This window comes from Bos taurus, chromosome 16 (assembly GCF_002263795.3).
Source record: "Bos taurus isolate L1 Dominette 01449 registration number 42190680 breed Hereford chromosome 16, ARS-UCD2.0, whole genome shotgun sequence".
NCBI lineage: Eukaryota > Metazoa > Chordata > Mammalia > Artiodactyla > Bovidae > Bos > Bos taurus.
Genome location: NC_037343.1, coordinates 47054142 through 47081521, shown reverse-complemented (window position 1 = coordinate 47081521; position 27380 = coordinate 47054142). Strand labels below are relative to the sequence as shown.

The 27380-nt window shown below is 55.8% G+C and overlaps 1 protein-coding gene across 5 annotated transcripts in view; it reads right to left on the bottom strand.

The window, feature by feature from the left end:
* Window positions 1-27380, bottom strand: part of ACOT7 (acyl-CoA thioesterase 7) — a 108276-nt gene that overhangs the window by 5499 nt on the left and 75397 nt on the right. For 4 of the 5 annotated variants that reach the window (NM_001075682.2, XM_005217082.4, XM_005217080.3 and 1 more), the window contains 2 exon segments: window positions 6870-7054; window positions 16583-16699. In NM_001075682.2, the coding sequence (NP_001069150.2) occupies window positions 6870-7054; window positions 16583-16699 (302 nt within the window). 5 annotated transcript variants of the gene reach the window in all.

The following is a 27380-nucleotide window of genomic DNA, read 5'->3' as shown; positions in this document are numbered from 1 at the left end:
CCACCCCCCAACAGGAGAGGGGGCTCGGGACCCGCGCGCAGTGCTGGCCCCTGGGTGGGGTGTGCCGACACGCCGAGCCCTTCCCACGGGCTGGGCCGGGCCAGGAGTCACGCTCACTGCCAGCCCTTGCCCTGCATGCACACTGTGTCAGCATCTTTCCCGCCATCTGTGTGAGGCCACACGATGCCCGGAACACAGTGGGGTCCTGGAAGCCTCTGCTGAGTGAATGAACAAGCAAACCAATGAAGATCAAAGCAAGAAAGCCTGAATCCCAAACCAACATGACTGTGTTAAAGATCAGAACCAACTCAATGGACGCGAGTTTGAGCAAACTCGGAGATGGTGAAGGACAGGGAAGCCTGGCGTGCTGCAGTCCATGGGGTCGCAGAGAGTCGGACACGACTGAGAGACTGAACAATGACGATTCAGAACTGAGGATTCTGCTCAGAGGACACATTCAGGCATCCTCCACCTCGAGCAGCTCCAGAAGGCTCAGACCACCGAGGGGCTTGATAGGGTCCTGCGCTGGTGACAGGAGGCACGAGCGGGGTGTCCAGTACACCTGGGGATGGACAACGCCCCTGATGAAGCATCTCTGCTCCTGCGGGCAGGGCTGGCATGCTATTCTCTGATTCTGTATGCACCTACCAGTGAGTGGGGAGGCCCTTCTGCACCCTTCCTACCCCTGGGGGTTCCAGGGTCTTTTCGTCCTTGTATTTCTGAGCACCCAGGAAGGGGCCGCCTTGGCCAAGGTGTTCAAGGTCTGCTCCATATCGACTTCACGTCAAAGTCACGTCTCATCGCTGTCACCATGGTCTGGGTGGGTGTGGATAACCCACCCCAACACCTAGTGAGGAGGTGGGTCGGCACTGTGTGAAGTCAGTGCTCAGCTCCCGCTGTGGGCCCAGAGCACACCCCAGCACCGGCCCTGTCCCGGGGACAGGGAACGGCCTCACGGGCACCCAGGCCCTGGGAGCTGGTCCTCAGGAAACCTGTATGGTGACTGGCCCTGGATGGGGCCCTGAGGTTTGGCCATGATGGAAAGAGGAAGCACCTACAGCTGAGAAAGTGCAGAGCTCACATTTCACCGCTTCTTGGTGGAGCCCCGCCAGCTATGAGCCAGCCCCTCCAAGAGAGAGGGAAGGCCGGTGGCCTCCTCGATTTCCTCCCTGCCTCCTGTTTTCATCCCGATTTGTCATTTCAGTGCTGCGATGGAGGCTCCTGGGTCCAGGCCCTGCCCTCCACCTGTCAGCAGTTCCTAGTGGACCAGGAGATGATGGTCTACAAGCAGTGGCCAAAACCCCCGCACCGCAGGTTGCTCTGAGGTCTGGGTTTTCTGGGAGCCAAGCAAACCGGCTTTGAAAAGACCCTGCTCCGTGACCCCAATGTGACGTGGCCATGCTGCTCAGCTCACTGGGGAAAACAAATGATCCTTTTCCAAATGACCCATGAAGCAGTTGTGAATGCATGTGTCCAAACTGGCATCATGTGACTGCCCTGGCACAGGGTCCAGGTGGCTCCCTTGGCGAGGTGAGACCTCCCCCCAAGTGGGTCTCCCAGGACCTCGGGGTCTGCAGCACCCACAACTGAACCAGAGAATGGAAACCAACCTTGCCCCCGCTTTAACACAGAGTCCACTAGTTCTCACGTTTGGGGGTACTAAAGTCCTTCCACCAGGGTGGAAGTGGGTCTCAGGGAGCCACCCCTCTAACTCTGCCCTTCACCTCGACCCTCGAAGTTAGAGGGCACGGCTGCAGGGAGGCCTTCAGAGGGAGCTGGCTGGCTCCACAGGCCACACTCGCCTTTAACAATCAGCCTGGAAGTGCCGGCATCTGCTGGCGTGGTGCAGCGGGCCCTCCCAGCATAAAATATTCATCAAGAAAAACTCCCACAGCCACGCTGCCTTCCGTGTCAGCCAGGCCCTGGGGATGGGAGCTAAAAATAGACTGGAGGAGAAGTACTGACAATGGGGGTGGGGAGGGCTGAGCCCCCACGTGCCACACGTGGACTCAGAGACAGACGACGCGGTGTTGGTGGTTCCCCAGTGAGTGCCGCAGAGGCCAGGCTGGAGGCTGGGGACTCTGCCCACCCTCCCCCACCAGAGGCTATTTTTATCCACATCAGTGGCCCCAGGACACCTCAGTGAAGAATCAAAGACCATCTTTATTTAGCAAGGATAGCCTGGGTCTACATGCAGCCGGCGGCAAGAAGCAGCCATCACCAGCACTGGCCCTGAAAACCCGGGAGTTCAGTCTCCGTCCCATCCCTTTCATCAAGCAGCTGACTTCCTCTCGCCTGCCCCCCCCCATCCCAGGTTCCTGGGTTTCTGGAAAGGGCGCAGGCAGCCCCCCAGGTACAGAGACGGGCCCAGCCCCGGAAGGCCAGGGGCTCCTCCACAAAGGGCTCCATGACCACAAGCAGCTCTCCATGGATTCCCAGATTGCTGCTGGCACTGGTCTTCCCAGCAGGCTGAGTTCTGGGGTACAGGCAGGGCAGAAGGGCCACCGCAGTGCCTTCAATTGAGCCTAAAGCAGCCCCTGGTTGGGCGCACCACACAACCACCAATAGCCGGACCGCAGACCTTGCCAAGACACCCTGTCCACCTGCATCTACAGTGGAAGGACCTTTTCAAAACGAAGATGGTGGATATCCTCAGATATCCTTGGTCTCAAGGCCATCTGGGGGGCCCTGCAGGCCCCACTCCTTCAGCCAACAGCAGAGGAAAGGGCTGGAAGGGAGGTCCTGGGCCAGACCTGCCCTCCAGCAGCTGGGGGGGCCACAGGTGGTCGCTGCCCCTCCTCTCCCGTGACCAGCCCCATCCCCAGCCCTCTCAGTTCCTGGCTCCTTTTGAGCTCCCCCTTCCACCAACTCCAGGTTCTTTTCCAGGCACAGGAGTCACTGGGTGATGGGGGAGGAGTAATAAGGCTTTATCCAGAAAGAGGAGGGAAGACCATTGAAGGAAATTATCTGGGAAACTATGGCAGGAGCTGACACCGTGATGACTGGAGGGAAGCGTCCTGGCAGAGGAACAGCCAGTGCAAAGGCCCGGAGGCAGGACTGGGTTGGGGATTTGAGGAACAATGGCGGCCGACTTGGCTGGACCCGTCTGTGCCCAGGGTACCAAGGAGCTGCTGAACCATCAAGGTGGGAGAGGCAGCAAACGTGATTCTGTTCTAACATTTGCTCGGACACAGTGCAGTCAGGGAGGTGGTAGCAGGAACAGGGCGGGTATGCGGCTTGAAGCTGAGGGGGCAGAGAGGAGCCAGGCTGAACACACCAGGAAGAGCAGGGTTTGGGGGGGAGGTGGCTGGGAATGTTATATTTGAGATGCCTGCTGAGACCTCAATGTTATATTGAGATGCCTGTGGAGGAGACAGAGGAGGCAGCCTGGGGCCTGGGCCCACGCCCAACTGAGGGCAGGGTGCAGGCAGGCTCTCTCAGAGCCCAGGTGACGAGGCCATGGGGTGGCTGTCTGGACACTGCAGAGTCCCTCAAAGTTGAGTCCTGCCAAAGCCAGGGAGAGGCCAGTGAGATTAAAGACAGAGAGTGTCCTTGGATGGGTCCGCCCTGCTGGAGCCTGGAGGCGAGGGAGGCGGGAGGATGGAGGTCAAGGCCCCGCTTGTGTGTGGTGCAAATTCAGTAAATAGGACGGAGATGCTGGGGGCGGCCAGGCTGACAGGTGTCCCCAAGGGGCCCTGTGGCAACATGGACAGAGACAGGACAAGGGTCTGGAGAGAACAAGGGTGAGCCTGCACTTGGGGCCAAGAGGATCAAGGCTGGAGGTCAGGCCTGTGGGCAGAGATCAAGGGGACACAGATCATCAACCAAGGGGCCAGGCAGGGTGGCGTGCAGGTGAGGTGAGCACCCCGTCCTTGGGCTCAGGAAAGCCCATCAAGAATGCTGGGGGGTGGTGGTGGGCAGGCGAGGCTTTCCCAGGGAACCCACCATGACCAATGTGAGGTGGGGGGTACTGTGGCTGAGGACCTGGGAGGGAGAGGCCGAGGCTGATGGACCCCTACCCTCGCCCCCCACAGGCCTGGTCCCTGGGCATCAGGGCCAAGGCTGTATGAGGGGAGGTGTCAGTCCAGAGCCCACCCGAGGATGGCACCCTCCCTGGCCACCCCTTCCTTCCTTCAGTACGGTGAAGCCCCCATCTTTCAAGGCCAGGTTCACCAGCCCTCCTCTCTGCAGCCTCCCCCATCCCCCAACCTGCTTCACCAGAGCCCCAGGAGGGGCCGTGGGGGACAGGGAGGGACAGGAGAGGGCCTAGTGGGCAGCGAAGGCTCCTCTGGCCACGTCAGGGCCCTTCATGAGGCCGGATGGCTCCCCCGCCGGCCTGTGAGGCCCCAGAGAGGAAGAGCAGGGTGGGGGAGGCACGTTAGCATCTCGGAGAGGGGGGACTCAGCTGCCACCAAGAAGCGCCCCCCAACACAGGCCAGGCGGCCCTCCTCAGCCAGAGAAGAAGCACGCAGGACCCTGTGCAGTCCCCACGCAAGCCAGGCGGCCCTCCTCAGCCAGAGAAGAAGCAGGCAGGGCCTCGTGCAGCCCCAAGAGGAAGTGAGCTTCAGTGCCATATGTTTACTGTGGCAGAGGCCTTGGTACACGCTCTTCTCCGGGAGCTGGGGATCTGCGTGGGGCACAGACGCGGCGGGGGCGGTGGCAGCCCTGGGAGGCGCTTCTGGAAGCAGGGCTCAGACTGGCAGGGGGCCCGAGTCACTTGCCAGCCACTTCCACAAAAGTGCCAGGCATTGGAGACCCCAACACACCCCCACCCCTGCCCAAGCTTCTGTGCTCAGCACAGCCCAGCCCAACCTCAGCTGGGGATTCTGGCGTCCTCCTGGCCCCCTAGTGGCAGACCCAGGGCCTGACAAGACCAACCAGGAGCAGCCTGAACAGAGAGGCCTTCTCCACACCCAGGCTCCCACAGGCCAGCTGTGTGAACGTCTACAAGTGACTCAGCCTTGCTGGGCTGAGGGGGTTCTCACCAGTGTAAGAGGGTAACGTGCAGGGGAGCCTGGCCCCCAGGGCCGGGCTGAGCCTGGCCGAGAGAAGCAGGCAGAGGACTCAGAGCTCCAGGCAGGGCACTTACCAGATAGCATCACTAAGGAATGTGTGAGATTATAAAGCTCTCATTAGCCTCAAGAGAAATCTGGACACGTCATTCATTCCTTCATTTGTTCATTCATTCCTTCCATACACAATTACCGAGTGCCAGGCTTCCTCACCACTTGCCCCCCCACCCCCAATCCTGGCCGCCTCTGCTCCCTAACTCCTGGGCTCTCCCATGGCTAGCTCATGCAAAGTTGCTAGCATTTGAGCTCCTGGGACCTCCCAAGATGGCCCTTACCCACTGGCTTTTCTGGGGGCTCCTGCTCACCCCCTGGGCACCACTTCACAGCCCTCAGGTGGAAGCCACCAGCCCAGCACACACCCTGCTCCTCTGAGCACCCACACTGCCTGTCTCTCGCTTCAGGCCTTGCACACAGCAGGATTCACGCACTTTCCAGAGAGCACCCCCAAGTACTGAAACTTGCAGCCCCAGTGACCTCTAGGGAGCACACGTGTTCTAGTCTTCGTGAGGCTCAGACAAGTGGGGGCAGGACAATCGGCAAGTGACCAGCATCACCAAATCGGGGGGCTGGTGCTTTGGAGTAGGGCAGGGTGGGGACAAGGCCAGACCACGATGGGGATGCTGGACGGGGGTCAGTGAGGCTCCTCCAAGGAGGAGACACTGGGCTTACCCTGGGGGGTGAGGACTGACCCCTGCAGGTGGCCTAGAACCTGTGTGGGGGCAGCAGGGCTCCAGGTGAGGCAGGAGCAGGCTGGGGTGGAGTGGGTGGCAAGGGCGGGGTGCACAGACCCTCAAGGCATGAGCCTTAGGACCATGGGTTTTATTCTAAATGAACCAGAATCCTGAAGTTTCAGCAGGCAAGTGACAAGATCTGCACAGCTGAGAACAAATCACCCCTGTGCTGGAGAACAGAGTGTATGTGTGCGTGTGTGTGTATGCGTGGGTGAGTGTGTAAAGGAGGGAGGGACCAGGAGGAGGTGCTGTCAGTGATCCCAGACAGGAGCAGGGTGGTGCCCCAGGACCAGGCAGGGCTAGGCGTGAGGGAGGGAAGACTCCTGTGATTGTGGCCTTGAGCGCTGGGGACCTGCAGGTGCTAAGAGCTGAGATGGGGGTTGGTGGGGGGGTGCTGAGGGGGATGGCAAGAGGGAGGGAAATCCTTACATGCTCAGCGAATCCAACCTTCTCTTTTCCAAATTAAGAAAATGCTCATAACCTTCACCCCCAGCAGCCCCAACAGCAGCCTCTTGGGTTGTAGAACCCAGGCCAGTTCCAAGGGAACCCTGCTGGGGGTTGAGGCCCTCCAGGATCTGTGCCTGGACTGGAGACCCAGGGTCTGCTTGTGGTGGTAGCTGCCTGCCTGCGCCCAGGCTGGGAAAGGCCATGAGGCCCAGCCTCAAGGTGCGGGGTCTGGTTTGGCCTCATCATGCAGGACTCAGGCCAGGGTCTCCTTGAGAGCTCACCCTGGGAGGGTCCTCTCTCCCGACCCCACTCCAGCAATCGTACACAGCGTCAGGACCCCAAGGGCAGCATGCTTATCCCTCAGCAAGGAGCTTGTAAGGGGCATCACCTCTCACACTGTCTGCCCAGCCTCTCCCCCGCGCCCCCAGGGATGGGTTTTCACGTGTGACCTGCACCTCAGCCAAGGTGGCTGGCCCCTCAGGAGTGGAGGGGGGCCCAGTGGCCCATAATAGACTCTTGTGACTCAGTTTCTTCTGGAAGCCCGGTGAGTGCCCAGCAGGCTGGCCCAGCATGGGGGTCAGTCACTCCCAAGGACACACGGGCCAGAGGGGTCACTCACCACGAGCTGGGGCACAGGCAGAGACTTGCCCTCCGGGCTCAGGGACACGTAGGTGAAGAAGGCACTGGCGGCCCGGTAGCGCTTCACAAAGTTGTTCACCACGGGGTCAGCGTCCACCAAGACCTCAATCTCCATGGACTTATTGCTGGTGAAGGTCATGCGTCCAGAGATGGTGATGACACAGCCTGCGGAGCAGACAGTGGGTCAGGGCGGCCAGACCAGGCCGGGTAGGGAGGACGCTGCAGACGCCAGTGAGACAGCAGACCACAGTCCTCACTGTAGGATGTCACAGCGACACCACACGGGAGCCCCTGAGTGGTCGCTTTCTGGTCAGCAAGTGGGCCTCCTGCACTTATGGAAACATTCAGAGCTGAAGGGATCCCGGTGGCCACCCAGGTGAGGGTCTCTACCCCTGGAGTGGCAGCGTCTGGGGAAGGGTGCTGGCCCCCTCACCTGCTCTCAGGTCCCTCGGCAGGTTAAGCTTAACCTGTGCTGACCACGCTCTGGCCTTACTTGTGCCCCTGGAGCTGCATGGCTGCCCTCCCACCACCCACCAGCTGCTCTAAGGGCCACTAAAGAACCTTCCTCCACGCTCCCCAGTCCCTCCTGGCTGGCTCTAACATTCCGGATGCTGGTCTGACGGCAGGGTTGCATGTATGGTCAGGCCAAGCCTTCATGCTGACCATGGTCCTAAGTCCCCTGGAGCCACCGTCTGCACTTCAGCCCATGTCTCCTTCCTACCTTCTGTCCAGGTGGGGCTGCGTCTGTCTTGTCTGGCTCTCCTCCCCGCCAGTCTTGCCCATGGGACCAGCACTCTCCCCTGAGCCAAAGATCTGCCCTCCAAAGACACCCCCGCGGCCCTGTCTGTGGTCAGAGTCCCCATATGCCCCCACCTCCCAACGCCAGTAGTTTCCATCGCAGACGGTCACACATTCCTGTGATACTGTCCTGCAGGGGGGGGGGGTCCCCTGCTCTCACCCTGCCACCACCCAACCTCTCTGCACTCCCCACACCCTTGGGTCCTGAACACCTACCCTAGAGCGTCTCTCCCGGTCACAGGCTCCCTGCAACCTCTGACCTTGGTCTTCCCTTCCTTTGACTTAATCTCATGGAGCCCAGTTTTTCTCCTATAAACAGACTCTAGCTGCCCCTCGCGGTAACTACGGGCTGGCATGAAACAAGCCAGGTGCTGAGGCTCCCGCCTGGTGGTGGCAGGCATGTAGTGCACTCGTTACCACCACTGACAGTGCTTTGTACCCCAAGGCAGCACTGATGCTTAGGGTTTTCCTCTGACACGTGCCCAGGACCACCACCCCAAATCAGCCTGCTTCTGGGCCAGGCTCAAGGAAATTCCTGTCTAGGTTAGACCAGAGCTGGCTGCAGTGACCTTCTAATACCCGAGAACCCCAACATCCCAGCTCCACAGAGACAGCCCCACAAGACGTGTTTAGAGACCAGGAGGACAGATGAGTCGGGGCAGCGGGTGATGGTTAGGGGTCAGCGTGTGGGCAATCAGAAGCGGGAGCAGTTATTCGTGTTATAAAGTACAGATGCTCTGTGCCACACTCACCCCATATTCACAGGGAGCGCTCCGTGTCACACATGGCCACTTCTGGGGGAAAGGAAGGCCAACGAGTCAGCAACGGGCAAAGTGCCTAGGCCCACCCTGGGAACAGCCCCCACGTGGCCCCCATGGGCCATCTCTAGGGGAGTAGGAAGGGGAGGTGGGCATCCCTGAGGATCTCCTGGCATCCCTACCCATCCCCATCAGCCTACCACAGTGCCGGCCAGCACCCTCTCACCCACGACCAGACAGAGGGCTTGGGGGGCTACCTGCTGAGAAGCAGGATCAAGCCCCTTCCTCAAGAGGAAACTCACCAGAGCTCCCAGCCAAGGGGCAGGGATGCAGGGGCAATGAATGCAGGGCCTTTTAACAACCATTTGTTCAAAGAACAAGTGAAAACACACCCATGCCTTATCTCCTGTGTAAGCCCCCCACCAACCACACGGCTGATCATTTTGGGTAGAAATGTGAAGAAATTTCTCATCAAAACTGACTTCAGGAAACGAAGCAGGCTGATGATGTACGTGAGACCCAAGGGGACATGGTCCTGAGAGCCACTCATGGTAGGAGACACAAAAACTGCCTCCTAGAAGTCGGGAAAGCTTCAGTACAGCCCCAGCACCAGCCTCCACCTCTCGGAGACAGCAACACTCCTGCCTCACAAGCCCCAGGCTTCACTCACCCCTGGCTGCCCCACATGGAGGTGCTTAAAAACAGGAAGCCAGACTCGGTAATTGAGGGGCAGCGACTGGATTTGAAATGGACAAGAAGAGACTCCAGTGCAGCCAAGGGCCACCATTCCCTGACCCTTGGCTGGGAAAGTACACCCCACACAACCCTGAGGTCTGCGGTCATCACTGGGGATGGGGTCAGTCACACCCCAGGGTAGCTCTGGCCACATCCATGGCTTGTCAGCTCCCAGGAGCCAGGAAGGCTCCCACCAGCCGCTGCCATGTCGCTGGTTCCCCCCAGAACCTGAAAGCATGGAGCGGTCAGTCCACAGAGGTGGGGGTCACAGCGATGGGCCCAGCTTTGTAGAAACAGACACACCCACTCCACAGACCACCCCCCACGCTGCCCCACCTCATCCACCCTCTACACGGGCACCTCTTTCTGGAACAGAGCTCTCCTCCTTCCAGGCTTCCAGGTCCAGGCACCTGCAGGTCTGCTCAGCTCCCTCACAGCCTGGGGGCTCCATGAGAGTGGGCGCCCCTCACCCCTGAACCAACATGTGGCCCTGTGTGGACAGTGGCCACGGCAGACTCCAACCAGATGGGGCCCCTCCTGCAGACGCTTCACCTCAGCTACCACGGTGGCCGCCTCTGCCCGAGCAGCCCGGCAAGGCCAAGCTCCCTCCCTCCTCCCTGGGGCCAGGGGCAGGGCCACTACCTCCGGGGGCGCTGAGCCAGTCTCAACCTCAGCCTCGGACAGTGGGGGCCTGTTTGGGTAGGGCACGACCCCAGTCTGAGTCCAGCTGGGCTCCTGTTCACTTTGTCTCAGAAACTGCAAGGGCAGGTGTGACCTGCCACGTGCTCAAGGGTGCCCCACGGTGGGCAGTGAGACGCATGTGGCCCTGGCAGAGTGGTCCAAAGGGCGGGGACTGTCCCACTAGATCACACACCCAAACCCACCTGGACGGCAGCATGTTTAAGATTGGTGAAACACGCTCAGGTGGAAAAACAGTATCTCCCGCGGGCGCTGGGTACCACGTGCCACCTTGGATGGGGTGGGATCCCAGAAAGCGAGGCCAGGAGGGACCACCCAGTTCTCCTCTGAGTCACAGAAGCAGGGATAGATTAGCCCTGACACAGCCAGACCATCCCCACGAGGGGCAGGCTTTCCAGGCCCGGAGCCACCCGGGGATTGCCAATTCCCTGCCAATTCCCCAGGCTACGGTGCCCTGGGGAAGAGCCCTGGGGCCCACGGGTGCTGGGAGTCCCACAGCCCTAGGTTTGAACTTGGGCGGGGGCAAGCCTGGAGCCTGCTGTGCCTTGATTTCCTCGTCTGCAAACGGCCGTCTCTCTGAGAGGTCACTCCTGCACAGTGAGCGAGTGGACAGAAGCCCAGGACTGTCATGTCTTGGGGTCTGAGTGTCCTTCTCGCACAGCCCTAAGGGTGGGGGAGGTGTCTGAAACCCCAGAGGAGAGAGTGCTCGCGGAATGCCCTGCGGTGTCTCGAGGGCATGAGAAGAGTCCTTCCAACAAGGTAATAATAAGTGACATTTAAAACAAATCGCTTCCTTCCTCTCTTTCTGCAGCAGGCACATTTGCATCAGGCAAGAAGCTGCTTCTGACACTGTCGCAATGAATCAAACGGGCGTGTGCACCGGGCAGGGACCTCCAGCTCTTCAGCGGTGAAGACACGGATGAACCCCTGCCCTTCCACCTGGGTCCCAGGACATGGGACTGGATCTGAGGCTGAGGAGTGACTCCATTCAAGGCTGGACCCACAGGGGCGTCCCTGGCATAGGAGCCTGTCTGAGAGGTGGGGACTCAGCTGTGCTCTCAGGGACCCTAGTTCTAGTGCAAACACTCTGTGATGAGCCAGGAAGCTCACTGCCTCCACCCATCATCCCTAATCTCCGAACCTCAGAGGGGCCCATGCCCACTGCTGGGAGGCTGGCCACAGAGGGGGAGCACTTCCTATCCCACAAGGATTGAGAAGCCCCTTACTCTCCTGGGGTTTCTGCCGTCCCCAGGGCTCACAGGGTGAGACCAGGGTTGGGGAAAAGGCAGAGCTCAGAAGTGGGCTAGAGCCTTACTGGCCTCTCTGTGTCAGCTGGAATTTAACACAAAGGGACCTCACAGGTGGGATGAGTTTACAGATCTTGAGGTGGGTGCTCAGCCTGCATCACCCAGGTGGGCCCAAGGTCATCACAGCAGTCCTCGTGAGAGGACAAGGGAGCCGTGACCACAGACGCAGGGTCAGGGAGATCCTGGGCTGTGGCTATAAGGGTGGACAACAGGCCAAAAGCCAGAGAGTACAGGAGCCTCTAGAAGCCGGAAAAGGAAGAAGCAGATTCTCTCCTGGAGCCTCTGGGAGGATCGCAGGCCTGCTGGCCAGGGAGTAGCACTTTCATTACTGACACTTTCATTACCGACATTGAATCACGGCGCATGTGGCTACTGACCGTTGTGGGGACGGTGCTGGGGGGCTCGTGCGGGTAAACCTGATGTAAGCAGATCACAGAGCTGCTGGGAGCAGAGACTGAACTGTCTGCCTCTAACTGTCCGAATTCAGCAGGAAAAGGGGTCCCTGGGCCAAGACTATGAGGGGACACAGACAGAGCCGGGCCTTCCTTGGGGCCAGACGCCAATGGCTGCAGAACCCTCAGTCCTGTTTCAGTCTGGAGTCTCACATACACGTGAGGGGGGAACCATCACTCTGGCAGTCCAGCGTGAGCATCTACGGTGGCTGGTGCTGCACCTGATCAGCATCGTCACCAAGGCTGATGCCCCTGGGCCCTGGCAGTGGATGCTGTTCAGGCCCGGAGGGTGGTGGGAGGGCACCAGGCATGGGTTCGAGAGCTCCGACCTTGGAACTCACTGTCCCCGCCAGGTTCCACCATGGACCCGCCCTTCAGCCACAGTCAGTTTCCTTAATCCCTTGACCAGCAGTTTCCAGATCAGAAAACTGGGGATAACAGGGCTCCAGTCTCATCGGGGAGGACAATCGTATCCCCCTAAGTGAGGGGTAATTGTGTAAAGCATTCAGCACCATGCCTGGCACTCGAAAGTGAGCAACAGGCACCAGAGTTAAACAGAAGGGGCGCCTGCAGCGAGCCGAGCCGTAGGCCACAGCCAATCCTTTTCTAAATCACGGTGGGGCTGCCTCGAGTGGCCCCCCAAGAGGGCCGCCAGCTCCCCCTGCACACGGTGTTTCTTCCAGGGCAGGTTTCAGACAGGGATTTGGAAAAGAAAGCGAAACACTAAAATATCGCTCTTCCTAAGGCTACACTGCCAAGCACTGCAAACTCTGAGAAGAGCTCAGCATCTAAGCTCCAAGAAGCTGGGGCAGCAAGCGTGCTTACAACAAGCATCTTCTAGAGACTTCGCGTCCCACCCTGATAGTCTGGAGGGATCACTTCTCCACAAGACAAGGGTAGGTCACCTGTAGGTTTTCCTACCCAAGGCCTCCAAAACCACTAGAGCAAAGGCAACTATTTTCCCCTTTTCACTTTTCTTAGCATTTTAGCATCTCAACAAAAAAAAAAGACAGTCAGAAATGGATCAAGTGAAAGGAAGCTCAGGTCTTTGGGCTTCACCAGCTTGCCCTGACTAACGCCAGCAGCCCTGTTATCAGGCGGGTGGATGGGGTCCCCTGTGCCCTCCCCCAGCACTGACCTCACCTCGGTACCACTTTCTGAGGGGTCTCAGGTATGACACTGGACTCCCCCCAAGTCCCAACTCGTGGACAAAGTGTTCCTCCTCCATCTCAACGGCCTGGCTCGAGTTTGATTCTCTGCACAACCACTAAGACCCCCGAACCCGCCAACCCCATGGCAAGGGGGACAAACCCTGGAGGACTTTCAGGGCCCGCCAGTGGAGGGGCTGAGCTGAACCTGGTGGGGTCACCAGGAGGACAGGTCACCGGTGTTAAAGACCGTGAATGTGGGCTGGTGGGGGTGTTGAAGAGGGTATAAGGGTGGGCCCTCCATGGTCCAGGCGGCAGTGATGGTGTGCTCCAGGAATCTGGTTGGTAACAGCAAACCTGCCACAATCCTATGAGACAGCACTGTCCCCACTGTGTCAGAAGTGTGGGTGCCACCGAGCCCCCTCTCAGTACACACCCACTGGGGCTGAAATTCAAAGTCGCCCTCTGACCTTCTGGGCGATGTTTTCATGCCACAAAGCTGCACATATGGCTTCCTGACAGACACCCGTCCGCCCCCCCAACTGACCACTGAGCCACAGGCCGGGCTGGGTTTTGCTGACAGCACACCAATGTCCGTCCTCTGAGGAAGCAGCCTCCCTGGAGGCTGGACAAAGACAGAGCAGAGCAGTTCCTGCCTGAGATCTGAGAAGCTGGTCAACCCAAAGGCCTGGCTCCTCTCCATTCCAGCTGTTGTTCTAATGAAATATGCTGAAACAGGGGAGTCAGAGAAAGTCACACCCCCTCTGCTAAGACCCCACCTATGGTCATCAGAATAATGGCCCCCAAAGGCACACCTGGCCTCCATAACGGGGAGGGGACACATCGCTGACACCTGGAGTCCCCAGGCTGTGGTCACTGCTGTGCCTCCCAGGAACACTCACATGCCCTCTTGCTGCCCTGCATTCCTGCCAGCAGAACTGGACACAGCCATGCAGCTCTCCCCGCCGCGGTGGCATCGGCTCCCGCCCTCTCGGCCAAGACCAAGGGCCGGCAGCAGCTCACGGTCTGCGCCCTGAGAGCCCCACGGGCTCACAGCCATCTCAGCAGATTTGCATCAGAAAATCGAAGCGGAACCATGGGGAATGTCAACACCACCCCTTCACCAAGTGTCTGACACTCTTCTGATGCCCGGCGCCAGGAACCCTGAGCCCGCAGGGTCATCCAGGCACAGCCGGCCTCGCCCTACACATCCCCAGAAAGGAGCAGACAGTGAGAGAGGACGAGTGGCAGGGGAGCGGCAGTTCCCCTGGGGCCTCTGCTCCTCCATGTCGAACATGACACGTGACAACTGTCTGAAGCGGCCAGGCTCCTCCTCCTCGAGCCACGGCGAGGGGGGAGTGAAGAAGTCGACAGCTTCACACGGGGACACTCCTCGGGAAAAACAACAAATAAGGTGTGACACTGTCTAATGGCCCCGGGGACACTGCACTGAAACGGGCCAGACTCCATAACTGTGACTTCAGCTTGGCCCACATTCCTTTATACACAAAGCAAAATGTGATCCGTGAAAAGAAAACATTCTCTCTGCTCCCTGGGGCTCCCCAGGCCAGGAGGCCCAGCTCCAGGGCCGCGGGCTGCACAGGCTCAAGGCCAAGGCTCTGATGCTGTGAGGGATTTGTGGGGGTGTGGGGTGCAGAGGGCTCAACGTCGTGGGGGGCAGCCCACAGCCCAGCCCTCACTCTCACCTCATCCACAGTGGAATGTTCCACCAGAAAAGCACGGCTTGTGAAAATGAAGACCCCTTTCACTGTGTTTTGGGGGGTTTTTTGGCCATGCCCTGAGGAATGTGGGATCTCAGTTCCCCAAGGAGGGAGTAAACCTGTGCCCCCTGCAGTGGAAGTGCAGTCTCAACCACTGGACCACCAGGGAAGTCCCCTTTTCTCTGTGTTTTGGAATAAGACTAACTTTTCTGCACCCACATTGCCCTGACATCTCCCAGGTTTCAATGCGTCCCCAGCAAAAGTGCTCTCCTCTGGCCAGGGTTCACAGTGTTCCCTCAAAACGAACCAACTGAGCATCTCCTTGCCCAATGAGCATCTCCTTGACCTCCCCGACCTCCCTGTTGAAAGGTGATTCTGGTCACAAGAGGGATGAAGTGTGAAGAGTCAGGGGTGAGGAGGGGTGGACTCCCTGTTTCTAACAGAGGCAGACTTCACCCTCTGGGGCCTTCCCCTCAGCAGTGAAGCACCACTGACCTGAAGCAAGTCAGCTGATGGGCTGACCTGGGGGAACTGGCCGCCTCTGGAGGACACCGCTTTGCTTCTCAGCTGGCGGTTCTCAGAGGGCACTGGGGATGCACTGAACAAGCATGGTGTCCACTGTGGGTTCTGACATCGTGTTTAACAAGGATGCTGTGATCACAGTGATTTACCCAGGGAGCAGTCAGTTTCAGAAAAGGAGGGGCCAGGACTCATGGCTGGAGAGGATCCTTCCTTTCCTGAACGTCCATAGCACCCCATATACAGCACCAAGGCCCTGGGAGGACCTGCCAAGACGGACAAGACCCACTCATTTTGGGCAAATTCTAAAAGGACTGTGGTCTGCATCTGAGGCAAACACCTACTAGTTGGGAAGGGGTTCTGAAAGCGGTTAGCCACAGACCACCCCTTCCCTCCCTTAAAGCACCCACCCCAGGCCAGCGTGGGTCAGATGATGCGCTCTCGACCAGGCCGGGAGGGGAGGCGCCTACAGCTCCGCTTCAGGCTGCTCTGTCCCTAGCAGGCAGCACTTATTTGCCAAGCATGTCTGCAGGCGTGCGCGTGCGGCTGGGCTGGACCCCAGCTGGAGGCGGCCTCGGAGGCCTGGACCCCTGGCACTGCTGCCCGAGGCCGGGAGCAAGGAGTCAGCCCCCGCCTTCTCTCTGTCAGCCCCACCTTCTCTCTGTCCCTCTCACCGCCTGGACCCCCGACCCCAGAGTGAAGGAAGGGCTGTTCTCCAGGGGCGCACAGCCTCATCTCAGAAGACACAACGGACTGAGGGGACAGTTATTGTATGTCTTCAGACGAGCACGGAACCATTTCCGGGTGGGGCTGGGACTGATCTCTGCTGGGAAAGCCACCAGCTCTGTGCTGGGTGGTGCAGATGGGCTGAGGGCTGGGGGCTTACTGCTCTGACCTGCCCACTGCTGACGACACAGGAGATCCATCTCCCCTCCCCAAGAGGTTACGCCACCACTGTGCGGCAGCAGCAACTGTGCATGTGGGGCCTTCACAAGGCTGTGTGTCCCGGGCCCCTCAAGAGGGTAAGTTTATGCCACTCTTTAGCAGGAAAGAGTGACAACTGTTAGTCGCTAAGTCTTGTTCGACTCTGCAATCCCATGGATTAGAGCCCGCCTGGATCCTCTGTCTGTGAAGTTCTTCAGCTAAGAATACTGGCGTGGGTTGCCATGTCCTTCTCCAGGGGAACCTTCCCAAACCAGGGATCGAACTGGCATCTCCTGCATTGCAGGCAGATTCTTTACTGTCTGAGCCACCAAGGACGCCCCTTAATGAGATGGTTAGATAGCATCACCAACTCATTGGACATGAATTTGAGCAAACTCCAGGAGACAGTGAAGGACAGGGAAGCCTGGCGTGCTGTAGTCCATGGGGTCGTAAAGAGTCAGACACCACTTAGAGACGGAACAACATCACAGCGGGATAAAGGCCTCTGGCTTCTGTTTCTCTGGCAAATGGGCAGAGACCAGGGCCTAGGGGAGCAAGGGTGAACCAAAAGCAAACTGTACACAGACCCAAGTAGCCAAGGCAGCCCCTCTCTGTTGGTGGAGTTCTGTTACCTTTTCGGATCTTGTCGTGGAAGTTAATGGCGTCCACGGAGGCCGTGACTATGTTGGTCTTGCAGTGACGTGCGGCCACGATCCCAGCCACCTCGTCCATGAGCTTCATGGTGACCCCTGCAGAGGACGGCGGGCAGCAAGTTAGATGTGAGGGAGAGGAGCCCACTGCCCATCCTGGAGACAAGTCACGGGAAATGATGCCCCTGCTTCCACCAGTAGGGCTGAAGCCGACAGGCTCAGGCTGAAAACCGGGCTTCCTGGGAGCTTTGGGAGACGACCTCGGCTGAGGGTCTAGGCCACTGACAAAGTGATGACCCTGCTCCAATCTCTACAGGTGTCCTATCCTGCCAGGAAAGCTTCATCATGCCCTCCTCTGGAGTGGCCGCCATAAGAAAGCCAGAAGACAGAGCTGGAGGGAAGGTGGAGAATCATAACCCTCTACACGGCTGGTGGGGATGGAAATCATGCAGCTGTTTTGGAAACAGCTGGGAGGTTCTCAAAAGGCTGGACACAGAGCTGACACATGACCTAGCAATTGCACTCTTAGGTGTGCACCCAAGAGAAAGAAAAACATCCATCCACACAAAAGCTCGTACGCATATCTCATGACGGCCTTCCTTACTCAGTACACCAGGGCAGAGAAACACAGGTGTGTGTCAACAGCTAAAAGGACAAAGAAAACGTGGTGTATCTGCACAGCAGAATATTGTGGTTGTTTAGTTGCTAAGTCGGGTCCAGCTCTTTTGTGACACCATGAACAACAGGTTCATATCCATGGGATTTCACAAGCAAGAATACTGGAGCGGGTTGCCATTTCCTTCTCTGGTGGCTCTTCCCAGACCAGAGATGGAACTCAAGTCTTCTGCACTGGCAGGTGGATTCTTTACCACTGTGCCACGTGGGAAGCCCCACGATGGAATATTACTTAGTGATAAAAAGAAACCAAGTGCTGATGACAGGCTACAACATGGATGAAACTTAACATCATGCTGAGTAGAAGAAGTCAAATACAAAAGACCATGTATTAGAGGATTCCATTGATATGAAATATCCAGAATATGAAAGTCCATAGGAACAGAAAGCAGATTAAAGGTTGTCTGGGCACAGGGAATTCAGGAGAAGTGCGGACTGGCTCCTCATGTGGGTAGGAGGTCTCTCCTTGGAGTGATGCAAGTATTCTACGATTGCCTGTGGTGATGGCTGTGTGACGCTGTGAATACACTACAGAAAAATCAATGGCCTGTAACAGGTAAGCTGTATGATACATGAATTACATCTCAATAAAGCTGTTATGTAAGAAAACAAGGGAGATCACACCAGGCAATCCTAAAGGAGATCAACCCTGAATATTCATTGGAAGGGCTGATGCTGAAGCTGAAGCTCCAATACTTTGTCCACCTGATGTGAAGAGCTGACTTATTGGAAAAGACCCTGATGCCGGGAAAGACTGAAGGCAGGAGGAGAAGGGGGCGACAGAGAATGAGATGGTTGGATGGCATCACCAACTCAATGGACATGAGTTTGAGCAGGCTCCGGGAGACGGTGAAGAACAGGGAAGCCTGAAGTGCTGCAGTCCATGGGGTCGCAGAGTCAGACATGACTTAGAGAATGAACAACAACAATATGCTTTTTCCCTGTGACTAAGACAAGACTGCGGAAAAGAGAGTTCAAGGTCATGATGAGAGGTGGGGGTGACATTAGCGTGTGCAAGGTAAGGGGTCCTGCACCCAGAGTTCCCAGGTTACCTGGTGGTATCACCAAGGGAGGGGAGACTTGGAGGTTGGACAAAAAGAATTTATGTTGGAATTAATGCTTAGAACATACAAAGTACCTAAAATTAATCCCTTACTTGTTCATACTAAAAAGCAGAAGCTGTTAAGAGCAGGCTATATGGCACAAGTAACAATCAGCTCCTTCAACCAGCGTTTGACCCCATTTATCCAAAATGTGGGTAGAGGTTCCACAAGAGATTTCACTGTTACTAAAAATACTACAGGATCTAGTGTGTGTGGCCAGGACGGGCCCCAAGCCCAGGGCACACGAGCTGAGTGGGAGAGGGGGAACATGAGCAGCTGGCTGAGCTCCTGATGCCAGAACCCCCACCAGCCCAGACCACGGCACCACGTGACCTGGAAGCTGCACAGGGTGGGGACACGCCTTGTGGTCCCCATGTCCTGACCAATTCCAAACCTGGCATGCAGCACTCAGAAAGGACTGCCAACTGAGTGATCAAGGACCAAAGGAACTCTGATTGACCCACAGAGCCAGCTCTGACAGCGAGTCCTCGGGCCCATACCTGTGTAACAACCATAGTCAGCCCAGGTGAGGCTGGGGAGAGTGTATGCATCTTATCCACAGAGCCAGGCGAGCTGCTCAGGGGCGTGTCTGATAATAAACTCCACGCTCAAAACTAGCGTACTGTCTCACAAGCCCCCTGCCCACCCCAGCAGCTGGCACACAAACCTGACCTAGGAGACCTGGGAGAGAACTGGGACTGCCCACAGCCCTGACAAGAAACAATGGTGTTTATAGCACCAACCCTGGACTGAGCCCATGGCCTCCTGGTGCCCACATCAGGAGCAGGCATGACCTCACCATGCACGTCCATTGTCAGATGATGCCCCAATTTGGGGTTTATCCCGGGTTCTGGGACAGTGATACACAGGCAGCTGGTAACCAGGAAGAGGAGGAACCCCAGCCCCGAGGGACGGGAGGTCTGCTCCACATGGCCCCCACCTGGACCATCCCCATCCACCTCCATTACCTCTGCCTCCCGGAACCATGGTGGGGTCATTGAGAAGTGACAGCAGGTAGATTTTAGCATTCAGGACACAGAAAAACTTTTGGGGAAGACCTCAGATGTGCGCAGAGCTCAGTGTTTGGCCTTACACAGGCAGGACTCCCAGCCCCCGCAGTGTGTGTGTGGGAAGTGCAAGGTCAGAGCTGGAAGCAGAAACCTGTGCCCATGGCTCCCACAGCCCCGAGTCTGTTCTCATAAATGCGATGGAGAAGCGTGAAGCATAACTGGGCCCTCTGGGGTCCTGTGTGCAAAGCGGACTCTGGGGGCTACTCAGAGAGAAAGGGACTGATCTCATAAAACTGAGATTACAGGTACCTCGGGGATTCTGCGAGCTCGGTTCCAGACCCCTGCAATACAGGGAATTTAGAAACAGCTGGGTCAAACAAATGTTTTGGTTCCCCAGTGCATATAAAAGCTATGTTTCTACTGCACTGCAGTCAATATTGAGTGAGCAATAGTATTATGTCTAAAAAAGCAACGTGCACATGTTAACTGAGAAGAATCTACTGCTAAAAGATCAGTCAGGGCCTTCAACGAGTCATCATCTCTTTGTGACAGCAATGTCGGAGATCACCGATCATGGATCCCCGTTACAAACATGATAATGACCGAGTCTGCAATACCGGGAGAATTACCAAAATGCGACACAGAGACGTGAAGGGAGCAGATGCTGCTGCAAAAACAGCACCAATAGGCTTGCTCCACGCAGAGCTGCCACGAGCCTTCAGTTTGTTTAAAAAAACTTTGAAGTGCAATCAAGTGAAACTCAGTAAAAGGAGGTCTGCCTGTATAATAATAAACACTGAGTACGAGCCGTCTTCCCTCTTCTGGGTAAGCCCTGAGTCGCTGCGTGGGTCTGGTCTAAGATATTCTTGTTCTCCCTGCTAAGAGAAAACAGTCCTTGCAGAAAAGGACAAGAAAACCCACATAATTTCACTCCTTTATGACGTTTGCAAAGAAGGACTGTCACCACAAAACGCCCTTATTGATGACTGCAGACAAGATATATTACAATCAATGCGTCCACTGAGAAAAGTAAATTTTGTTTAAAAACAAAAACAGGGACTTCCCTGGTGGTCCAGGGATAAGACTCCAAGCTCCCAAGGCAGGGGACCCGGGTTTGATCCCTGGGCAGGGAAGCACATCTTGCAGCTAAGATGCAGCACAGCCAAATTAATTAATCAGAAACCCAGTCACCTGGTTTGTAGCTGTCCTTCCTCCCACCGCTGTCCTGTCAGGGGAAGCCACCATCGCCCCTCTACTTTTTTTAATACTTCAATTAAAAATATCAAGCATCTGAGTTTTCTCAAAACTGCCTCTTTCTAAGTTCCTACTGAAAAACTTCACCAACCGCTTCCCAGTTAGGTACAACAGGTGCCGCTGACGATGGGAGGAGGACTTGGCAAGTTACAGCCTGTTGTGAGTTGTCCTAATTGCCCGAGATGCGTCATTTAAAAGATGACAACAAAACCGTAGGAGCGGCTGGCCTTCAGTTCTGCATTCATTTTGGGAATTATGGGAGGGGAAAAAAAGAAGACCTGCTTGGCCACTAACATACAGATAAACATCAGGTACCAGAGATATTTCTGAATCTAACATTTAACTGCTTACAGGTTGTTTTTTCCTTTTCCTTTTTCTTTTTTTAAAAAAAGTATTGACAACACGTTGACTAGCTTAAAAATAGAGGCTTAATTTTCTTTTCCTGGACCCGCCGGGCTGACTGGGTCGCGCCTGCTGCAAACCCAAAGCAGCCATTAGCAGCTCTCAGCTTGGTGTCACTGCCTCTGCTTGCACTGTGGGTGGCGATTTGCAATGCCCCCATTTCTATATTTAATCCTGGCTGACAGAGTGTGGGTGCCGGCCTCCTATATTAAGAAAACGATAGTAAGTTCATCTTATTTTAACTAGCCCACCCTTTGGAAATTATAAGGGGAGTTATTTTAAGAGCCAGCTGAGCGACAGCCTCCTGAGACTGTCTGGCTTCTCCCTGCCAGGTTTCTTTATTTTTTATTTATTTTTTAAATTAATCAATTTATTTTTTCGGCCACACTGCAATGTTTGCGGGATCTTAGTTCCTCGACCAGGGATTGAAGCGGTACCCCCGACAGTGGAAACACAGAGTGCTAACCACTGGACAACCAGGGAAGTCCTCCCCACACTCCCCGCCCCACCCTCCCCACTCCCAATTTCAAATGTACCTGCAGGTCTCTGACACCAAGGACAAAGGAGTATTAACGAAGGTAGCTAATAAAGATTGTACTGGGGGGTTAATGCACAGTGTAGTGAAGATGACTCGTTTCTAAGGACAAAATGTCAAAGGGGGCATCTGGCTCCCACTTACCCTGAGCATTGCAGACCTGGGGCCAGGGAGAAGGGCTGCCTGGCCACGAGGCCAGGTCTCACTGCTCACATTCTATATCAGGGAGCTGGAGAAGGTCAGTCAAGCGCTCACTGCTACTTGAGAATCAATGCCTTCCCTGTTCTAATCAACAGGAGAAGCAGGGCAGGCAGATTCCTGTTCCAAATGCCACGGAGAGCAGGGAACGGGGGCAGTGGTTATACACAAGCCCCCCTCTCCGCTGACCCCTCCCGGAGGGACGTGGCCACCTCGCTGAAGTTCACACAAGACCCAGAATCATTCCCATGGGTGTCAGTTTCCTCTCGGGTATCTGGGCTGTGCTCTCAGGATGAGGACCAACAGTGGAGAATTCACATTCCTGATGTGGAACAGGAAGGACATTGACAGGGGTATGCCCCCAACGGTCATGGCCAAAGAGAAAGCAAAAGCTGGTAACAGGTGACCAAAACCAAAAGTCCATTTGCAGAGGAGGACATGCTCAGGCCATACAGCTGACCAGGTTTCTCAAGCTAGATGCTCTGCATTTTGGTAAGAGGGGGGACTGGAGCCATCCTGTGTCCAAGGTGTGGGAGCAACCTGCAGGCAGGTGTGGGCAGGAGGAAAGCTGTCATGGGTGGGCATCGCTGCATCCTCTGACCAGCGAGCAGGAGCCTCCTAGCCAGCCCAGGAGAAGCTGGTTCACAGCAGCTGGAGTGTCAGGGTTGTGACCAGACCCCAGCTCCCACCCTGTCATCCGATGAACAGGGAGCCTTAGCAGCAGAGGATGGTGTTTTCAGAAACAGAGATTCTTAGAAAGTGAGAACTGGAAGGCAGGAGGCTGTCACCAAGGCAATCGTCAGCCGCATGATGGAGTATCGGGGGCCCAAAGCGGCCTTTGCCCCCTTATCTCTTGACCCTAGGAGACCAGAAGTTCCTCAAAAAGAGAAAACACGCCTTCTCGCCTCCTTGCTTCCTCCCCGGCCATGGATCTGATGCCCTGTCCACCACGAGGGAGGAGCTCCAATGAAACGAGGTCACGGAACTGAGAGGAGCGTCCTGTACTCTTCAGTGAAACCCAGTCCTCCCCCCGGCGCACAGGACGCCTTTTCACAACCACCCAGAAACACTCAGTAGATGCTGTTTGTGCAGGCGCCTCCCCCACGGACCCCACGCCTCGTCTCCCAGGCTTCCTTCACCTGGGCCCCCCTCTGCTGTGCACCCCACCTCCCTAGGGCTGGCGTGGCGGGTCTACATGGCAGGAAAGTGAGCTTGGCAAGCAGGCAGGTTGCAGTATGGGCTCTTACACAGGGTGGACAGGAAAGGCCTATTCTCTTATTCCAGAGACCTGAACACAAAGACAGGCCTCCAGACAGCTGTCAATGGGGCCTGAGCAGGCCCAGCTCAATCTGCCTTCGGCTCTGAGTAGACCGGTCAGGGAACTCGAACCAGCTATGAGGCCATTTCCAAGGGAACATGCAGACCTGGAGGTGACAGTGGAAACAGCAAGAACTCAGACTCTGATGTTTGAAGCTGGAGCCCAAAGGACTGGCTGACAGGTGAGACAGAGAGCTTTTGAGACAAGCTGAGTCACAGAGGCCATAGGAATCCTGGCTTCACAACCAGAAGGACGGTCTGGCCGCCACCACAGGGGTAAGGCCGGGAGGAACCCAGGACTCGTGTCTGACACTCTGTGCCAACCGTCCCAGGCTTCAAGTGGCAGCTGGAGTCAGGGGTGGGCTAGGGGCTGTACAGCTGGAGCCACCGGCCTAGGCTGGGATGGGGCCTGGGTCCCCGAAGCCAGCAGGAAAGGAAGACAGGCAGGAAGGCGGGACAGCACAGGGACTGCAAGCATGGCGGTGGCGGAGGAAGCAGGGGAGGGCGACCCTGGGCCTTGGGCAGGGGAAGCCAGATGAACCGTGAGGGCCAGACCAGCCCACCAGCTTTGGCAGGAGGCTCCAGGGAGGACAAGAGAGGGACTGGGCCAGAGGGATGGAGAGCAGACGGTCCAAGGCACAGAGCAGGAAGTGCCAGCACCTGCTGGGTCAGGCAGATGGGGGCAGGTTCCCTGCAGGAGCCGGCCACAACAGGGGCAATGAAGCACAGGGCGGAGCCTGTCCTCCGAGTGGGCCCAACCCAGCAGTTCTGAGGATGTGGGAGCCACATGCTGGAGTTACTGCCCATGATTCTAACAGAGAAAAGCTGCTGATCGCTCAGGACACAGCCACCTGGCACTGTCAACTCAAATCGTCTTTCCAAAAGATGTCTTCCATTCACTCAGGATGTTCACTCAGTTCCTTCTCCAAAAGCACTGTGGGAGAGAGGCCAGGCAGGGTAGGAAGATGGGGTGCCAGGAGGCGAGTGCCTGAGAAAACCACAGTCAGCATGGGAGGCAGGAAGCAGGGAGCTGTCCCGCCAGGACGAGAAGGTTTGGGGGAGGACGGACACAGGTATGTGTATGGCTGGGCTGCTCTGCTGTTCACCTGAGACTGTCACAGCATTGTTAATTGGCTATATCCAATATAAACTGCATTAAAAAGAGAGGAGGCATGGAGGTCGTGGTGGGTGAAGCGGCAAGGGTGTGTCCGCCTGCTGGGGAGGAGCTCAGGACGCTCCAGGAAGACATGGGTGTGGCCCTGGGCAGGTGAATGGGGCCAGGTGGGAAGGCAGGCTGGACATCAAGGTAGGAGAACAATAGGCACATCAAGGAGAAGGGAGTCAGAGGTGAGCGCATGGAGCCGAGAACCACAGGGCGGCAGGGCCCAGGCTGAGGGCCCCCCCCCCGGGGTCTTCCCTCTCTGATCTGCCCCCACGGCCAGACAGGTCTTAGAAAAGCCCAGCGGTCTTGGCTTCCTTTCACGTCAGGCCAGTTGTGGTGGCAACGCTCCTCTTGGGCTGGGAGAGCCATGTGGAAAACAGTCAACAAAGGGCCAGGCAAGGCAAGTCCCCAGGAGAGAAATCATGGCAAAGGACATTCAGGAACCAACACGGGAGAAGGAGTGAGACCTTTAAGATGAATAGGAGACAAAGGCACAAAACCACCCCCACTTTTCATCAAATGTGAAAAAGTCATGTGTCGTGATGGAGTTAAAAATCCATCGACACAAAGCACGCCGCAGAAAACAAACAGATCTGCAGACCAAAACAAGGAAAAGCAGTTTTTCTATTTCAGGCAAGCTTTTCTATAATTATTATTATTCATTTTGTACGCTGCTACCTTCCTGCATTTTTAATTATTTGAGTTATTTTTATCACTGAATCTCCTGGGCTCTCCAGGTATGTTACTGTGCCATCTGCAAAACCAGAAAGCATTGCTTCTTTTCTGCCAGTTCTTGTGACTTTGCTTTCTTTCCTGTTTTACCGTGGTGCCTAAAATCTCTGAAACAATGTTAACCGGACTGACTCCTGACCTCAGGGGAAGATCCTCCAGGCTCCCCTCTGAATAAGATCTCCCATTAAGGCTTTTATCATGTTGGGGAAGTAAAATCAATTCCTACCCCAAGTGTTTTTATCAAGGATGGGGGTTTGGGGTGAGTTTATAAAAGGTCTTGAGTGTTACAAGAACCTAAACACCCCACGGACAGCTGCCAGGTCACCCCTTTCAGCCAACCATGGGGGATGGGAGGGCGGAGGGGGAACAGCCTCTCCTGGACCAAGATCCCAGAACTTCCAAGGGGAGGACTCAGAAGGCAGAAGCCCAAAGCCTGGCCGCCGCTGTTGCACAGAGGCCCTGAAAGTCAGCACCAGGAGAAGCAGTCAGGCTGCTTTCCCTCGCAGCAAACAAGTATCCTCTGCACCCTCCAGTTCACTCCCCACATCTTTTCATTCCCTCAACTGGTTATCAGAGTCCCCGTCCCTACAGCCAGGGCCGACGGAAGTCCTGGGTCCCATCGGTGATCTCCAGCCCTCCCCACTACATCTCATGCTGATGGGAGTCCTCCCCACTACATCTCATGCCAGCTCGGCGCTGCCCAGGTCTGTGCTGTGTGTGTTTTCTAAGTGGCAGGGTAGGAGCCAGTCCTCAAGATGAAGACTACTCAATGTGTGCAAACCAAAGAAAATAGGGCAGGAGAGGAGTTTCTCTAAGACACATGCGCAGCATGGAATTCCTGAAAAAAAGCAAAATTAGCAGCCATCTCACTTCACTGTTTTCTCCTGTGATTGGCATCCACCGAATTACATATAGTTTATGAAAGACTTTCATTCAAATGACTTAGACGCCGTCCTTGGTGACGGCATTCTCTCTATAGGAAAATACAGTAAGATCACTGTGCTCAGTGTTTTCTGCATGATGTTTATTTTGTTCCTTCACTCCCAGTGAGTTACGAGGCATCAGAAGAGAAGACTAGGTTTGGTAAAATTATGAGGCATGATTTGTAAATCGTGAGCACAAAATCCCTACTAAAATAGGCACTAAATATTATAAAGCCATTGTAAATACTTCTTTAACATGTATTTTAAAAAATGACTGTTTTAAATGCAGCCACACAGGCTCCATAAATGAGAACAAAATGCCATACATTTCTAGAAGATTCCAAAAATTCCCTTGCTGCCTGCATTTCCTGAATACCTCAATCATGTGAGGAAAGATCGGACTGAAGATTATAAACTTACTGCCAAGGAGACAGTGATGGTAGAAATACCATATTCAGTAAACTTCCAAAATCTGGACAAAATAAGCAAAAATTCTAGCACAGAGTTTCGCAAACTTCAGGTAGAACAGAGCTCTATAAGGCTTCCCTGATGGTTCAGTGGTAAAGAATCTGCCTACAGTGCAGAAGATTAAAGAGATGTGGGTTCGATCCTTGGGTTGGGAAGATCCCCAGGAGAAGAGAATGGGTGCCCACTCCAGTATTCTTGCCTGGAGAATCCCATAGACAGAGGAGCCTGGCAGGCTACAGTCCATGGAGTTGCAAAAGAGCTGGACGCGACTGAGCACACTATACACAACGCGTCTCAGAGACAGCTCTCAGCAGTTCCAGAAGCCTGGCTGTTGGATACAGGGGCTAGTGAAGAACAAAGCTGCAGAGGCCACGGCAGCTCTCTAAGTAGAAAGACACCCTGACTGTCACAACATTCACGGCCTAGAATGTACCCTTTGCTGTGAAGTACAGCTTCCCTTAGGTAGGACCAAGTTCATCAGATCTAAGGGCACTGTGGCCAGCGCTTAGTTCAAAGAGGAAAATTATCATGAAATTGGGAAAAGAAATACACAAAAAGAGGATTAGTTAAAAAAAAAAGAAACAAACTTGAAAAACACATCTCAAATCAGGGCCCCTTCCCTGATTCTGACAGGCCCAGGGCCTATCACCCCAAGCTTTCCAACCTGAGCCTGACCTGTGTCTCTTCTTTCCAGAACAAGCTTCTGCAAAGCATCTCTCTGACTCTATGTGAAACCCCAGAGCCTACACAAAGAGTTAAGACTAAGCCCTGCTCCGGAGGCATCCCCTGGTAGAAGTATCAATGCAGTCCTGCATGGAGTGGCACTACTGGAATGGGGTTTTGAAGGATGAATAGGAGTTTTCACAGAGGAGAAGAAAGGAAAGCTTGGCATTCAAGGCGATTGGAAATGAAGAATGCAAATGAATAGCATGTGCAAGTGCCCATCACGCCTGGGGGATGAGGGATTACTTGTATGCCAAAAGGAGTAGTGCCCAGACTCC